This window comes from Lactuca sativa, chromosome 1 (assembly GCF_002870075.4).
Source record: "Lactuca sativa cultivar Salinas chromosome 1, Lsat_Salinas_v11, whole genome shotgun sequence".
NCBI lineage: Eukaryota > Viridiplantae > Streptophyta > Magnoliopsida > Asterales > Asteraceae > Lactuca > Lactuca sativa.
In genome coordinates, this window is record NC_056623.2 from 188,246,614 (window position 1) to 188,264,175 (window position 17,562).

Sequence of the window (17,562 nt, forward strand, 5' to 3'; positions counted from 1 at the left end):
TTTGGTCTTATTTTTGGGACGTTACACCTGGAGATTTATTCCGACTTGATTGTTTATGATTGTACTATGATGTTTTGGGATAATGAATGAATGATTTTGACTTATTTAAAATGAAAATTGTACTCGGTATTTTTGGGATGTTACAAGTGTTCTCTTTAATTTGGAAATGCTGGTGCTTGACTTGGAGATCATGGGTTTAAAGGAAGAAAAAGAAGCCATGAAAGAAGAGGGAAGAAGTCGTTCACAGAGGAGGAGATTCTTGACCTAGTTCGTTTCATTAAAAATGAGTTATATAACTGAAAATATCCTAATGTTATGCCAACTAAGCAATCTACATGTCAAGTATAATGCCAAGTCAACCATTAACTAAAATATCGGATTACCATGAGGTAAGATAAGAACAAAACCTAGCAGTCTGGTACCACTCAGCCCTTGTGGCCATGAAGGTTCGCTTGCAGTGGCTCCAAGGCATAAGACAAAGTCTCATGTTTGCAGCGGGGATTAATCGGTACGCGAAAGCTAGCCCGAAACCCTTGTTAGAGAAGTTCATTTTAAAATAATAATAATAATAATAATAATAATAATAATAATAATAATAATAATAAGAACAAAACATGATATTAGATGATATCTTTTGATATAAATTTTTTAGTTAATCGGTATTTTTATACTAAAAAAAACATTAATAGTATTGTTACAACCTTGTTACCTTTTCAAATCATTTTCCTTTTAGAATCTACTCTAAACTCATATCATATCCTATATTTTACTATTTTATGCCATTAAGGGGAAATTCCCTTTTCCTCTGCGTTAGCATTTATGCATGGCTTAAAAGCTGCGTCGTGAGAAGTATAAAATCCCCAACCGATACCATACCATAGCTGTAGCCCAGAAAATCTTCTCTCTCTCATTTTTCTTGTTTCTCCCATTATCTTCGAAACATTTACATCATATCACCGCCAATACACACTTCAGCGTCGAATCTTCCAACCACAGAACACCCACCTTTCGCCCAACGCCATCTTCATGTTTCCTCATCACTCTCTATCTAGATGGATACAAATTCTCTGTATAAATAACAAGAAACGTTTTAGGTTTTGATTTTCTTGATAAAAAGATGAAGAACATTAGATCGTGTGAAGAGATCGGCATTCTGCAACACGATTTGGTAAGACGTGAACCCTTACTTGTTTTTCTCTAATTCGTGCTTGTGTTTCGTCAATTTCTGCGTAAACCTACTTCAGTTTTCGATGGATTTTTGTTGATTTGAGTTTTATAAAATCTTAAGCTCAATTTGAAATCAATTGTTTCAACGATGAAAAAACTGCATTATTTTCATGAATCTTATACGACATTTCACAAAATGATTCAGTGTGAGTAGGATTTTCTTTACTCTAGTTATTCTCTTGTTCTCTTTTGGTAATAATTTCCCCCAAAAACATGCTTGTGTTTGTTTTTATCCTCAATTTTACTTTCTCAAACAGGTCTTAATGAATTGAACCTTAATGGAGTCACGATTTAATGAACTTAATGGAGACTCTCTTTCTTTACTTAAACAAAGAGAAATTCAAAATAAAGGAGCTTTTTATAGTTGAGCCTCAACATTATAATCATTTGATCAAAGCTCAAATTTATTTTATTTAATTATAAAGTAAAACCTTGCATGTGTATGGAGGGTATTCAGATTCCTTTCACTAATAAGTTTGTTAGCTTAAAAGAACATAACAAATAGTTGTGTCCCAATTTTATAAAAGCAAACAGTTATTATCAGTTGTCTCCATTTATTATGCCAAATTTTCAATACTCAAAATTTCAAACTTAATGTCAAGGGGACTAAGTAATCGAAGCTTGGTTTGAGGCTTGTATTTTTCAACTAGAAATCATTCTATTCCTTTTGGAGTGTTAAATTCCTTGCATTGTTTGATGAAAATTTGGTTCTTAAAGTTGAATTATTTCACCATTATTTGATGGAGAAGATTACAATTGCTTTTCTTAAACCATGATTTACAATGACTAGAATGAGTAACTAAATTTCAACATGAATTGCAGGATGAGTTACAAAAATCAGATATGCATGCAGATGATTACAAAAACACATCAGCTATACTTAGAACAAGACTCGAAAGACTGTTGAAGGAAAGAGAGTTAAGAAAATCTTCCAGGAGTACTCAAACTGATGATTTTCATGGAAATGATAATAGTAGTAGTAATAATAACAATAATAATACGATTGGGAATCGCAAAATATTTTCAACAGGGACCCATCCTGATGAAGAATTACGAATTTGCCCTCCAACAAACAGTCAACGTTTATTAGTAGTAGCAAATCGTCTACCTGTTTCTGCCACTAGAAAGGGTGATGCATCATGGCAACTTGAAATGAGTGTTGGGGGTTTAGTCAGTGCACTTTTAGGTGAGTTTTTTTTTTTTTTAACTAATGGTGATTATCAGGGAAAATTGCAGTAAATAGTAACATATTATTATTTCTTTTCTAAACACCGTTAAAATAACCAAATTAAGTGCTATCTAGATAAAGTGTTTTCCTTATGTTTATATTTGAAAAGATTCTAAAGGGGGGAAAGCTTTGATAAAGGTATAACTGAATTTGAAACAAGATGGATCGGATGGGCTGGAGTAAATGTAACTGATGAAATCGGGAAGAAATCACTCACCAAAGCTTTAGCTGACAAGGTTGACTGTATGTATATTTATTTATAAAGGGTTAAAAAAACAACCTTCATAGCATCCTACTCTCATTTCTTTCTATTATAGATTGTGTATATATAAACGGTTAAATGAAGAAAATCGCAACGTTTATAGCATCCTATTTTTGTGAGTAGATTTTTAAAAATCCAATGCCTTAATAAGAAGAAAAAAAAACCAAAAGTACAATGATATAAAAAATACAATGCGTTTATAAGAGAAAAACTAAATTAGAATGTTGTAAAAGAAAGAAATGGAAGTATGATGCTATAATACGCAAATAAATTAAAGCACGTTGCTATTCTTCCATTTATTCATGTTTAAAGAAGATGTGTTAATATTTTGAAGAAAAAAACAACAAGGTTGTTACTCTAGTAATTGTTGGTATGCAGAGGTGCGTACCGGTTTTTCTTGATGAAGATCTTGTTAATCTGTATTACAATGGATATTGTAATAATATCTTATGGCCTCTCTTCCATTACCTTGGTCTCCCACAAGAGGATCGTCTTGCTACTACTCGTAGTTTTCAATCTCAATTTGATGCTTACAAGAAAGCTAATCAATTGTTTGCTGATGTGGTGAGTGAGCATTATATAGAAGGGGATGTCATTTGGTGTCATGATTACCATTTGATGTTTCTACCTAAATATTTGAAAGAACGTAATAATAAGATGAAAGTTGGTTGGTTTCTACACACACCGTTTCCTTCCTCCGAGATTCAGAGAACACTCCCTTCCCAATCTGAGCTGCTACGAGCCGTTCTTGTAGCCGATCTTGTTGGGTAAAGACTTACATTCTAAAATTTGTTCCATAAAAATATTAGCCCCTTTCAGACTCAATCACTACTTTCATCCCTAAGGTTGTGTTTGTTACACTGTGTCCTAGACAGTCTGGCGGGAAGACGACCCAAAGGCCAAAACACTCTCTGCTTGTCTTTTCCTTTGGGTAGACTGTCTGCTCCTATGAACAGACAGTATGCCCTGCCTTTGGGCAGACTGTCTGTCATGTAATGGACAAAAAGTTTGCCCTGTCCCGTGTCCCGTCCTGGACAGATGGGCAGACTGTCTATCTGTCCCGTCCTGGAGTCTATCTTGGATGGGACACACGTCTGTTTTGGACGGGACTTACAGTGTATGGACAAATTGTTAGTCCTATGCCTAACGGAGATAGTATTGATGCTAACATGTGCTATATATATGTCAGCTTCCACACTTATGATTATGCAAGGCACTTTGTGAGTGCATGTACTCGAATTCTTGGCCTTGAGGGTACTCCTGATGGAGTGGAGGATCAAGGGAAACTTACTCGTGTTGCTGCGGTAAATTACTTGATCATCTTTCGTTTATATATATATATATATATATATATATATATATATATATATATATTCAGTTATGTATATTTTGTTATGTTTTATGAGCACAAAAACTTAGAATCTTGAAGCAGCTACTGATTCAGATTCATATATTGGGTTTTGAAAGCACAGTTTCCTATTGGGATAGATCCTGGTAGGTTTATACGAGCAATTCAACTTCCTCAAATCAAAGAACATATAAAAGAATTGGAGGAGAGATTTGCTGGTCGAAAGGTAAATCATAATCTACCTGTGTATGCACTACCAAAACAAATCTTTTTCAAGGGATGCAATACAATATGGAATTTTCAAATTTTCAATAATTTGTTACACGACAATAGAACTAAAAGTTTCTTTTCATGGTATGCACATGCATATCTTGGCATTTCTCATTGGTTTTTTTTTATATGAAGGTAATGTTAGGAGTCGATCGCCTTGACATGATTAAGGGAATTCCACAAAAGATTTTGGCATTTGAAAAATTCTTGGAAGAAAATCCGGATTGGCATGACAAAGTTGTGTTGCTTCAGATTGCAGTGCCAACAAGAACAGATGTTCCTGAGTGTATGCTTTCAATCATTTTAAGGGTTAAATGCAAGAAATAACAACATACTTTTGTTTATTTGTTTATTTATTACAATGCCTTAATAATAAAAAGATTGAAATTATATTATTATACTGGAAAGAAATGAAAGTAGGATGCTATGATACACAAATAAATAAAAGTATGTTGCTATTTCTTTTTTCCTTTATCAATAATGGATCAATTATCGAAGCATGAAACTCGTGCTATTTCTATTTTTGTTCTTTGTGGATTAACAGATCAAAAGCTCACATGTCAAGTTCATGAAATTGTTGGAAGAATTAATGGAAGATTTGGGAGCCTTACAACTGTCCCGATTCATCATTTGGTTTGTCTTTTCTTTTAATTGAAAAACATCTTGTTGAATCTTGAGTTAAACCACAAGATATTGATTCAATGTATAATCGTTGATTATTATATTATCAAGAAATATCTTAAAACTTGAATAATTTGTATTTGATCCCTCATACCTTTGGGAGCAATACTAATAAGAGTACACTCATGCAAATGGGAGAAAAAGGTTAATTAAACTACAAAATACAAGATAATGCTTGTGTGAAAGATTCTTCTCTTCTTGTAGATGCATCAATAGAATAATATCCCATGATTTTTTAGCCTTGAAATCTATGATTCCTTTTCTTTATACAGGATCGCTCTCTTGACTTTCATGGATTATGTGCATTATACGCCATTACTGGTATGTTTTAACCCCTACCAAATCATGTGTTATGCTGTTTGAATGCAAGAAATAACGTACTTTTATTTCTTTCTATGACAACATTGTATTTCCTTTTTTTCTTATTAACATATTGTACTTTGAAAAGCTACCCAATTATAGCTTTATACTTTCAATTTTTTTTTTCCTTATTAGGGTATTGTACAAATTTATTCGTATTTAGTTGGCATTTTGAAATGGAAGTAGGATACTATAGCACACAAATAATTGAAAGTAGTTTGCTCTTTCTTGCATTTTAACCCTATGTTATGCACTTGTACTTTACTCATAGATGCTAAACTATGCTTCTTTCTCCCTTTAAAAATCACAATTAACAAGTCTTTTTTGCTACCTAACACAATCATATTTTCTCGAATTGGTGGATAAAGTGATATACAATTTTCTTTTTTTTTTACATAGATGTGGCTCTTATTACATCATTAAGGGATGGAATGAATCTTGTGAGTTATGAATTTGTAGCTTGTCAAGCTTCAAAAAAAGGCGTTCTAATCTTAAGTGAGGTATTTATTCCTAATTATTCAATCACTACAAAAAAATAGTCAAGTGGGTAAATTAAAAATAAAAAATAAAAAATAAAAAAAAATTGGTAAAAGTACATTGTTAGTTTTCTTTTCTCTATTTTTCCAAAAAAAAAAGTAAGTGCATAGTTATTAAACATTACAATTTTCATGGAATGGATGAAGTAGTAATTTGTATGTTTCATACACATAGTTTGCAGGAGCAGCACAATCTCTAGGTGCAGGGGCAATTTTGGTAAATCCATGGAACATTACAGAAGTAGCTTCTTCAATTGGTTATGCTCTAAATATGCCTGCTGAGGAAAGGGAAAAAAGACACCACCATAACTTTGTGCATGTCACTAGTCATACATCCCAAGAATGGGCTGAAACATTTGTTAGGTATGCATCTTATTTGTTTACCAAATATTATCAATTCACTTTATTTTTTTATCAATTAAATAAATGTAAATGTAAGCATGTGGTTTATTTATTGTCTTGATGTGTAGTGAATTGAATGATACAATTGTGGAAGCTCAATTGAGGATTAGACAAATTCCACCTCTACTTGAAACAAATGAAGCAGTTGACCGATATTTGGATTCGAACAACCGTTTACTCATTTTGGTATTCTCTCCCTTTAAATTAAATACAAAAAAAAATGTTGTTCTAAAATTAGTTTGTATACTTTCAACTTCATAGGGGTTTAATTCAACACTGACTGAACCTATGGATACGGGTAGACAATTCGATCAATTCAAAGAAATGGAACCTAGACTACACCCTGAAGCAAAAGAAGCTTTAAAGAGACTTTGTGATGATCCAAAGACTACAGTAGTCATCTTAAGTGGAAGCCATCATTCTGTCCTTGATAAGGTATTAAATGTAGACCTGGCAATTTCAGACACGAAGACACGAATCTGTGAGAGACACGACACGACACGAATACATCTTAAAAATTGAGATAAAGCTTATTTCTCATTGTGTAATCATATCGTGTCAAATTTGTGGCTGACACGAATAAACGAATTGCCAGGTCTAATTAAATGCAAGAAATAGGCATCTCATATCATTAGCAAATAAAATGTTGGTGTTTTATTTGATGAATATGCAGAACTTTGGAGAATTAAACATATGGTTAGCTGCTGAACATGGAGTTTTTTTAAGAACACCCAATAAAAAATGGACAAGAAACATGCCTCAAGTACACATGGATTGGGTTGATAGTGTCAAGGTCAGTCCATTCAGCCAACATTTCCCCTTTTCGATATCATCATGAGCATGTGCCACAAACCCTAAACACTTTTGTCTAAAATTTAAACTGTTTATAAATATTTAGTGTGTGTTGAATATGATTATACAATTACAATAATAATCGATTGGAATCATATCCTTGGGAGACTTTTTGATATGTTGATTTCAGCACGTGTTTGAGTATTTCACCGAGAGAACTCCTCGATCTCAGTTTGAGCTTCGTGAGACATCATTGGTTTGGAATTATAAGTATGCAGGTTAGGTTATTATCGTCGTCAATTTATATTTCCTTTTATATATTATATATGTTTTTAGATTAATTCAAATTTCCACTTTAATTATGGGCTACAGATATCGAGTTTGGAAGGCTTCAAGCTAAAGACATGTTGCAGCACCTTTGTACTGGACCCATTTCAAATGCATCCGTAGAAGTTGTTCAGGGTGGCCGGTCCGTTGAGGTTCGCACCACTGGAGTCACCAAGGTTTCTCATTTTTCCCTTCTACTTCTTTCTTTATATATATATATATATATATATATATATATATATATATATATATATATATATATATATATATATATATATATATATATACAAGGTTCTAAATGGCGTGAGGCGTGGCGTGGCGGCATGGTCAAGCCTCAAGCTTAACGAGCCATGGCGTTTTTCAAGGCGTGATGTAAGGCGTCGATTTTGTATTAATTTAAAATTATATTACCACATAAATATAAATTTATATTAAATATAACTACTTTTTATAAGTGTTAGATCAATAACTAGTAACAAAAATTTAACGAAAACCACAATACCTGTATCTCCGATTAGAAAAGACATAACAAAGAGCAAAAAAACATGTCTCAAACGAAAAAACACGCGTCATAACAGGCCATAACGCGCCATGGCGCGTCATATCATGCCTTGCCACGCGCCACACCTAACAGCAACGTTATGAGGCTTTTCGTAACAGCGGAGCCACGCCTCACGCCATGGCACGCCTTTTAGAACACTATATATATATATATATATATATATATATATATATATATATATATATATATATATATATATATATATATAGGTTCATGTAAGATGGCCTAATTTTGTGAGACCGTGAGACGCATTTTTTTATTTTTTTTATTTTTTTTTAATTTTTTTTAGTTAATTCAAGTTCCGAAAATAATATTTAAATTTTTTTTTTATTTTTCAATTTATTTTGCATTTTAAAATTATTTTTAGAATATATACAGTGTAATATTCTATTTAGAATATTTCATGTATGTTTCAAAAAAAATAGGATTTTTTTTTATTTTTTTAATTTTTTTTTAGTTAATTCAAGTTCCAAAAATAATATTTAAAAAAAGAATTTTAAGATTTTTCCATTTATTTTGCATTTTAAAATTATTTTTTAGAATATGTCAGTGTAATATTCTATTTAGAATATTTCACGTATTTTTAAAAAAAAAACGGAATTTTTTTTTATTTTTTTTAGTTAATTCAAGTTCCGAAAATAATATTTAAAAAAAGAATTTTTGGATTTTTCCATTTATTTTGCATTTTAAAATTATTTTTAGATTTGGTCTCACGGTCTTACAAAATTATAATGGTCTCAAATGAACCTGAAACTATATATATATATATATATATATATATATATATATATATATATATATATATATATATATATATGTCCCATCCCATGTGACATGACATATTGTGTTTGATGTGCATTGGACTAGGACCGATGTGAAAAGGACTTGCTCAGGATCTCTCGACTCTGCAAAAAGACATAAATACTCGTCTCATCCTCATCATTGAAAATAGTCCTAGAAAACTTGTCTAGTCTCGTCCCATGTAACAAAATACACTCGATAGGAAATGACAGAGTGGACAAGTTTTTTAGGGCTATGTTTGATGATGAGGATAAGAAGGGCATACACGTCTTTTTCACATACAACAGATCAAGAGCGATTCCTTCCTTCTTTTTTACGTGAGACAAAAATTTGCAACTTTATCATGTGATCCTTTTTTCTCCAATCCTTTTTAGGGTGCAGGAATTAAACGTATTTTAGGACAAGTGATACATTATAAAGACACAAGGGAACCAATCGACTATGTTCTATGTGTGGGACATTTCCTCCCCAAGGTAAATATATATACCTTTCCATCTAACCAAAATACTATCATATACATACAACTCATTATCTCTATAATCTATCTAAATCCTTATTGTATTAGGATGAAGATCTTTACACATTTTTTGAGCCAGAACCACCTACTCCGGTGAGGTCAAGTTTATCGACCCCGGTCAACGGATCATCTTCGGATCGAAACGGGTCCACAGGACATAAAAAATCTCATCCGTTTCCACTTTCTAACAGCAAACATATTAGCAATGGGGACAAAAAAGATGCCACACCATCAATTCTTGATCTCAATAGTAATAATTACTTCTCTTGTTCAGTCAAAAGAAAGCGATCCAGTGCTAGGTATCTCTTAAGTTCATCAGCCGATGTTGTCTCGCTGTTAAAACAAATGGCAGATGTTTTATAGTCGTAATAATAGTGAATACACACACACACACACAAAATGTTAACAGTGGTAAATACATTGCTAGCATGGATAAAAGGTATAGTAACTCATGTTACAAATCTCAAAAGCTAGAAAAATGTTCTGAAATGCACTTCTGTGGGGCCCCTTGAGTCGGCGGATTGCACATTTTTGCTTTGAAAGTTGTCGGCTTGCCAATTTTTTCTACACTTGTTGATAGCAAATTTTTGTGTAGCTTTTAAGATGTGGAAAGCAGTCATCTCCTTGTATGAAAAATTCACTGAGCTATTTACATATTATTTTGAGTGCAATAATATTGGAATTTGTTTATATGGTTTATAGATCGTGTGGGGAAATAAGAAACAACATTATATTATGTATTAATGTATGAGAAATTGAGAATGGTATTGTTCATTGTGTACTACATTAATTTGGTAAAAGTTTAAAAACGATTTTTTTTTTCTTAAATTTTGTTACAAGGTACAAACTATTAATGTAAACATGGATAACATACAATACAATGGATCCAAGGGTTATTTCCAATTATATACAAAGGGGATGAATTATTAGGCTAATTTGATGATGAGGATAACGAGGGTATTTTTGTCTTTTCCACATACAAGAGATCTACAACAAGACCATGTCCCACCTTTTCTAAGTAGGACAAAAAAATGTAACTTTTATCCCATTGACATTAGTCTGAGTCCCATGTCAGATAAACACAGGACAACCTATTATGTCTGTATTGCTGCTACACAATGAGTTGTTATAGATTCTATTCATCTGATGTGTATCTTCTAACCCTAACTCGTTCGCCCTTAAAATGAATGTATTTCCATTGACTTAAGTATTTTTTAAGGACTAATTGTTGTTTTTCCTTTTCACCCACTATTTGAAAAGCACGCGCAACTTTCCTTGTGGTGTCCTCATCTGGTTTCACTCCAAGTTCCTCCATGTCTGCAAACACCTGATTCATTATTTACAAGAGATTAAACTTTACTACAACTTACACAATAATTTAAGTTGTATGTATGTTGGAAAGCAACAGGAATTGTTTACCTCTATAATATTTTGGGGCATGTTATGATGAGCATAAATGGATATGATTCTTGAAAACAACCTTTTTGAGATTGATCTTTCATGTGTATGCAAAATCATGTTCCAAAATGACTCTGCTTCATCTACCCTTTTCTCCGTATCAAATGCGTGTAGAAGGGTGTCAAATGTTCCCATTGTCATCCCTTGACCTTTCCCAAACATCCATTTCGCCACCTGTACAATGCCATGTGTTTGGAAGCTTTTTTAAAAAAATATATAAATATATATGTTGAGAATATACTTGAATGACTCGTTTCCATTGTTTGCGTTGTTTAAGGATATTAAGAGCTTTGGCAACTGCAATCACTGGGAATTCTGACTCCCAAGCTGTCCATTTATCAAGTTCTCCATAAACAGCTTCTTTCTCATTTGGCAAACCACAAACCTGTAAGTAAATTCACAAATTTAATAACTTTAATAACAATAAAAAATAATAATAATAATAATAATAAGCACTTACAATCCGAACAAGATTCAATGCCTTTTGGCCAGATGCAGCAGAATCTCTCTTATTCCATAAGTGGTGTTCTGTCTTACTTGGCTTTTTGGCAACTTTTCTGCAATATTTGTTTATAAAACTTTAACCTCAACAATCAAAATCCTTAAAACAACAAACTTTTCTGCAATATATGTCTCAATAGATTATTTAATATTACAAAGAAAAATGCATGATGACAAATGGCAGGAATAAAAGATAATTTCAAAACTGTTGTATAGATCTTGATGACAGAAAAACTTGGTAAATAGTTAAAAGGGGAAAAATGGTTCATTAAGATTTCGAAAAGGGTGGTTTGGTAATTAATCATAAATCAAAATAAAGAAAACAAAGAAGTAGCTTGCTTACCTGTCCACATCATTCAACTTGATGAGCTGTCGAGAAATTTGATTCTTGGAACACTTGACAACATGCCAAATTTCCTGTGTAAAGTCTCAAAATCATGAATTTAAGAGAGGAAACAAAGGCAACAACTAACATTCGAATGTATTTTAATAGTGATTAAAATGAGAAAACAAGCAGAATGTTATAACAAACAATTGAAAAAACAAGAAAATTGATTTGTATTTATAAAGGACTCAGTTTGGCATCAAAGAGAAAAAAACAAGAAAATTGAAAACAAATAAAGGGTTGAATGGTAGGAATGTATGTTTACCTTTTGTCTAATGGAAGGGGTTTTAATAAAGGAGGAATCTTGGATTCCAAACACGCCTATCTAACAACAAGAATAAGAAACAAATACAAAATGAATATAAGATTTAAAGTAGAAGGAAGCTTAGAAAAGACTATTCTTTTGACCTGATTTTGTTTAGCTGATGAAATTGGAAATGACATTTGAGTTGTCAGCATGCTTTGTGTGTGCTTTCACCACCTTCGATCTATAAACTTCTGTTGGTGGATCTGAATATGAAGCTTTTGTAATGAATTGTTAAACTTTCTAAAAATCAACACATATATCATCAAATAATAGTACATAATCATATTGCACTTTTACCAAAATCAAATTCATACTAATTTTTAGCATATAAAAACAATTAGCAGCTAGATTAACCTTATTGAATCATACAAGAAAACAGTACCCACTACTTAATTAGCAAATACATCAAGATCATAGTCTGAATTTAACTTACATGTACACAAATAAACAACTCAAATATAGAAATCTTTACTTAAGGCTGCTGATTGGACTAATCCAGGTTTTGTAACCAATTCATTAGTAACAAAAAACTGAAATAAGCAAGAGAAACGTAACAATTTCTCAAGAGTTGAAAGTAACAAAAAATATGGGGAGTTTGATGTTAGGTTACAATATACCTTTTTCTTGGTTATGTACAAAAACAGAAATGAATGGAATGAAAATACTTAACAATTACAAAAATACCCATACAACACAAAATTCATAGAATTCAATATATTCAACATTATCTAGTCAAAACTTATAGTTTTTATCATAATAAAGAGATACTAACTGAACTAAAAAACATATCAAAGTCTTTTGACTTTTATTTTGTTATGTGGCAATTACAGGTAGAGAATTTGATTAAAGATTGTAGTTGGGGAAAAGTTAATGTGGCTAAACTATATAATACTATATATAAAAGCTACAGAGGGAGCTGAAGGTATTGGGTTTTTACTGGTTTGTGTGTGATTAGCAGGTATACATGTTATGTGCTCCATTCCATATTATCAATAGATTGGAAGGCAAAAAGCTACCATCATTAACCTTTACATAATCACTAATTATAATCTGTGTAATTTATGAACATGACACAAAATTGAAAACTACACAGACACAGCTACGATTACATGATATTATAGCATAGCACACAAAGAAGAATACGCACTAAATGGAACACATTAAGATAAAGAAAACTAAAGGTAGAGAGATGATAACCTTTAAATGACGTTCCTTGATGAGTATAACTTGAAAGAAAACCTTCAAACGGGATTACGGGTACTAAGAATGCTCAAAATGAAGCCCTATGCTGCAGAGAGAAGGATATGCTGCCGTACATGGATGATTTTATGCGAGTTTTGAGATGGAGATTGCTAATTTCTTTCCGATTTGGAGGGAAATCAATTCATAAGTGGCTGATTTTTCAGCGTTCATGTCTTCACGATGTCTAACAGAGCCTGAATAGAATGAAAAATAAAAATCAGGGGTGCCTGCGACTGAAAACACGGCGTTTGGATTTTTTTTTTTTTTTTTTTTTGAGTAAATAATAAGGAAAATGACGCAAGGTATTTATTCGATCATTTAATTTATTTTATTTTATTTAATTTAATTTTGTGGGAACAAACTATTGCTTTAACCGGTTAATAAAGCCATGCAATTAAATAAAATGTCACATAATAATTTTTTTTTATTAAATGTGGGCCACGTTGATTAGGATATGTTTGAAAAACATCATTGAGTTCTTTCAAGCATTTCATCAAACAGTTTCTCTACACAGTTGTTCAAGTTGATATATGTTATATCTGATCAAAGGATTATTTTTCCATCCATCTGTAAAACCTGGAAAAAGTCATATAAGGAGTTGTGATTTGGTAGAGGGGGTATTTGAAGCTTTGAAAGGGACAAACAGTACTCGTTTTGATGCATCAAGAATCGTTGTGAATCTTCCAAACTTAAGACAAGTTGATTTGGAGTGGCTACCTTTTCTCAGGTATATATCGAAGAGTAAGATAGACATTATTTGAGTTTCCAAAGCTAACAACAGTCTCTATATATGGTTGCGAATGTTTACAATACGTTTTTACTAGTTCCATGATTGGTACCCTGAAGCAAATCCAACAGCTAAGAATAGATAACTATGGCCAGATGAACGTGGTAATTGCTAATGATGCAAAGGTTGCTGTTGCCTGTTGAAAAAGTATCTGATAGAAAAAAGAGTTAGGTTATGTTACCTTGTCTCAGGTCCTTAATATTTAGAAAACTTTCATATCTCAAGGGATTTTGCTTTGCGAAGGAGGGTTTTGTAAAGAATATGAAGATGTATTTGCTTTGCGAAGGAGGGTTTTGTAAAGAATATGAAGATAATTAGATTGAGAATTGAGACTGAGGAAGGAGGAGAACGAGGGGCGATTCTAAAGGCACCCCAAGTCTAAAAGTCAAAATAGGCCTGTGACGAGACTTGTTTTTGCATAAAAACCGAAGCTTTCAAACGTCTAATATGACCGTCTAAAATCACAATTGATTATTTTATTTACCCCCTTAAAATATATCAAGCTTTTAACTTAAACCTTTTATATTTTATAGTTTCTATTAGACTTTACCATTATTAATAATTTTATTTAGTAAAAGCTTAACAATTAAAAATTGTATTATCCAAAGGGTTTTTATTTAATTAAAAATAAAATACTTTGTAGTATCTAACAAAATTTTAATTAATATATCATTTAATATTTTAAATTTTAAATTTACAGTTATTTACCAAAATGTAAAATAAACAAAACCAACACATACCTAACTAAGTTATATCATTATAACTAGACATATGTCCGCGCAAAACGAGGACGATAAATAGATTTTTTGACGAATAGTTTTTTATAGAAAAATAATTACTATATTTTATTATTATCTATTATGTAATAAAAAAAGTTATCACTTTTAAATAAAAAATTTATGTTTATACCTTATATTAATATCTGTGTCTAGTTTCAAAAATATAAATAAATTTTTATATATAAGTTTAATATTTTAAATTTCATTTTTCTCCAAATTGAATTTTTTAATTACTTTCCTTAATTCAAGCCAACTATTGGCAAATATAAATGAATTATTTATGTATAATTGATTTATACAAAAAGCTTTGTAACATATACCTCTTAAAATTGAAGATATGACTAATATGTTTTATATTATAGTATAAGATATAACGAATATTTTCTTCCGCACCATGCCAAATCTGAAAGCATGATGACCTACCAACTCACATGTCCATCTCTATTTTGGAGACTAAGTTGATTGTCAGAGTAGCTTCGGGATACCCTCATAGAGCACGACTGATGATTAGGCTCTAATACATCTTTGAAGTTAATTGTTGTTTTTTGTTTTTGTTTTATTCGTTTTTTAACTTTTAAACTAAATATCGGTTTGATTTTTTAACTTTTATAAGAACTTGAAATCTTTTAAACAAACTGTAGGTATCTAAATGTTAAATAATTTTTCCCAAATGTCCGTGTTTATGCTCATTTTATAGAGGATTAAATGTTAAAAAGTTTGGGTTTTTAAGATTTTAATAAATGAATTGATATGAAGTTATATTTTGACGTTTTATTTTAATCTCTTATTAGCCCCCTAAGTGGTGTAAATGTTTCAAGTTATATCCATGTTTTATTTTAATATCTTCTTTTAGCCCTTTAATTTATATAAATTCTCAACTATTTCATTGTTTATCGAGGCAATAATATCTAAAGAAAAGGGAACATAAGAAATTGAAGGAAATCAGACAATTTCCAACACCCGCAACGCAGGGATCATTCCCCCGTTTACATTATTTTAAAACTATTAACGAAATTTATTAAATTATCGTGTTAAAAATTTTATTTTCGGTTTGGTGTTCGGTTTGATTAATTAAACTAAATTTAATTATGATTTTATTAGAATTGGCAACCGGCCAAAAAATTAACAATAAAAACATCACGGGACCCTAGTTGGCTTAAAGAAAACTGTTTTCCTAAAAAGTTACTCACTGTTGTTGCGTGACCTTTCTGTTTATATAAAAGTTACACTTTATCATTTTTAACTTTAAGTTACGTTACGACTACAAATTATCATTTAAATAAAATAAGAAACTATCAATATGTTATACCGAAGCCGTTCATAAACTATATCTAGCCTAAAATAGATCATAAAAATATATAAATTTAATATATTTGTATGTCTTAACTATGGATTTTTTTTAAGAAATTATTGTTTTTTTTAAAACATATGTATACATCCAAAAGAAAATAAAAATATTATTTTTCAATAAACCTTCTAAATATAAATATTATGACTAGTTAGTATTGATAATTTATTTGAAAAAAAAAACAATCGACAAAAAAATTTCTTGAAGTTATATATGTGTTTCAATCTAAAATGTTTAAAGTAAAATTCAAAAGTTAAAGGTTTGTTTTGTAAATAATAAATATATCGGTATATCAGTAATTAGAAAAGAGAAAACTATAATATAATAAAGTAATAATGATTACTTGGTGTCAGATTATGTGGTAAATTTTTAGGTCAATGCGTGCGAATAGCAACACCCGAGAACGAGGAGTAGGAAATTTGAGACTTTTAAAAGTCAACATTGATTAAGCGAAAATGGATCTCCAGATGACCAAATGACCGATTAAACCCTACAAAAATAAATTAAAAAACAATGGACAAATGTGAAATACATAAGGCTGGTGGGTGTGGGCAACATGTTAAGACATGTTATCATATCTAAAATTTGCCAACTTATATGTCATGTCATCTTTAACACCATTTGATTTATGTAGGAAATGCTGTGTAAATGTTATAACATGTTAAGAGATACAAAGAGAGTTAGAGAGAAAGTGAGATAATGGTTTCTGATTTGTTGATTCTCACGTTACTTCTCATGGTCATGGTAACATTTCTTAACATAACACCAAATAACATGAGAGGGGGGCGGTGTTTTTGTGTTATGGCGCCGTTATGAGAGCTGTCAAATCAGCATAACGCCTTATGGCGTTGCCCATACCGAGTAGACTAATAGGATCCTTGCATCATTTTCCCTAAATTATAACACTAGAAAACATGTTTGGTACTTATTCTTTTAAATTAATTATTGTTTATTTAGAATTTGCAAATTTAATTCCCTCTGTTATAATAAAAAAAAATAGAATAAAACCTATTTTGGCGGGAGGGACATCCGTGCTAAGAAGAAGGGACTGCAGCTTCGCAGAGCAGCTCTCTCCCCAGACCAGAGCATAGTGTGGAATCTGGGTCGTTTCATCGAACACCATTTCTTTTAGATAGAAAGAGTCGGGGTAGGACCTTTCAGTCAAGTGTCTTGCCTTCCTTGCCTATTCATTTAGTCCAACAATTGAAATACCTATTCGCATTCCTATTTAGTGAAAAACTGGCTGGCTCTGGCTACCTTGCGGAGCAAACAAAAGATCCCCAAATCACACTGCCTATATGAACAAACAAGCTTTGTACAACCAGCTTACGTGGAAAAGATTCCATATTCTATGCCAATGGACTCGTGACTAAATTCCATTGTTTGAGTCCAAGCCCACAATAATAAAAATTTGTCATGAAGTGGACACGACTATTGGGACT

At 31.5% G+C, this 17,562-nt stretch overlaps 2 protein-coding genes across 6 annotated transcripts; one reads left to right on the plus strand and one right to left on the minus strand.

Annotated features, from left to right (window-relative positions):
• The first annotated feature begins 903 nt into the window (after window positions 1-903).
• LOC111909363 (alpha,alpha-trehalose-phosphate synthase [UDP-forming] 1) lies at window positions 904-9,948 on the plus strand. The gene is made up of 18 exons (XM_042897574.1): window positions 904-1,168; window positions 2,050-2,413; window positions 2,594-2,691; window positions 3,096-3,484; window positions 3,907-4,021; window positions 4,190-4,291; window positions 4,471-4,621; window positions 4,880-4,968; window positions 5,289-5,337; window positions 5,776-5,876; window positions 6,088-6,275; window positions 6,383-6,500; window positions 6,576-6,749; window positions 6,988-7,107; window positions 7,297-7,384; window positions 7,479-7,609; window positions 9,171-9,269; window positions 9,362-9,948. The coding sequence occupies exons 1-18, from the start codon at window positions 1,118-1,120 to the stop codon at window positions 9,674-9,676; spliced, it is 2,742 nt and encodes a 913-aa protein (XP_042753508.1). The 5' UTR covers window positions 904-1,117; the 3' UTR covers window positions 9,677-9,948.
• Window positions 9,949-10,169: 221 nt separating this feature from the next.
• Window positions 10,170-14,405, minus strand: LOC111909365 (pentatricopeptide repeat-containing protein At4g18975, chloroplastic). Of its 5 annotated transcripts, none has more exons than XM_023905177.3 (9): window positions 14,175-14,405; window positions 13,162-13,400; window positions 12,066-12,179; window positions 11,923-11,982; window positions 11,616-11,689; window positions 11,232-11,328; window positions 11,013-11,156; window positions 10,733-10,945; window positions 10,170-10,640 (listed from the first exon to the last, which is right to left on the minus strand). In XM_023905177.3, exons 3-9 carry the CDS (start codon window positions 12,114-12,116, stop codon window positions 10,449-10,451), a joined length of 831 nt encoding a protein of 276 aa, XP_023760945.1. In that variant the 5' UTR covers window positions 12,117-12,179; window positions 13,162-13,400; window positions 14,175-14,405; the 3' UTR covers window positions 10,170-10,448. The 5 variants fall into 5 exon arrangements, with proteins under 5 accessions (XP_023760945.1, XP_023760946.1, XP_023760944.1 ...); XM_023905178.3 differs by having other exon boundaries at window positions 12,066-12,204; XM_023905176.3 differs by having other exon boundaries at window positions 10,172-10,640; window positions 12,066-12,167; window positions 14,175-14,404.
• Between the last annotated feature and the right edge of the window lie 3,157 nt (window positions 14,406-17,562).

What these genes read in the sequence shown, in the direction of transcription:
- LOC111909363 (XM_042897574.1), top strand. Translation starts at nt 1,118, where the DNA reads ATGAAGAACATTAGATCGTGTGAAGAGATCGGCATTCTGCAACACGAT. An exon ending in ATCATTCTGTCCTTGATAAG is followed by an intron (nt 6,750 to 6,987) that starts GTATTAAATGTA and finishes ATGAATATGCAG; the next exon opens with AACTTTGGAGAATTAAACAT. An exon ending in GCACCACTGGAGTCACCAAG is followed by an intron (nt 7,610 to 9,170) that starts GTTTCTCATTTT and finishes AATCCTTTTTAG; the next exon opens with GGTGCAGGAATTAAACGTAT.
- LOC111909365 (XM_023905177.3), bottom strand. Translation starts at nt 12,116, where the DNA reads ATGCTGACAACTCAAATGTCATTTCCAATTTCATCAGCTAAACAAAAT. An exon ending in CATCAGCTAAACAAAATCAG is followed by an intron (nt 11,983 to 12,065) that starts GTCAAAAGAATA and finishes TCTTGTTGTTAG; the next exon opens with ATAGGCGTGTTTGGAATCCA. An exon ending in CCCCTTCCATTAGACAAAAG is followed by an intron (nt 11,690 to 11,922) that starts GTAAACATACAT and finishes GACTTTACACAG; the next exon opens with GAAATTTGGCATGTTGTCAA.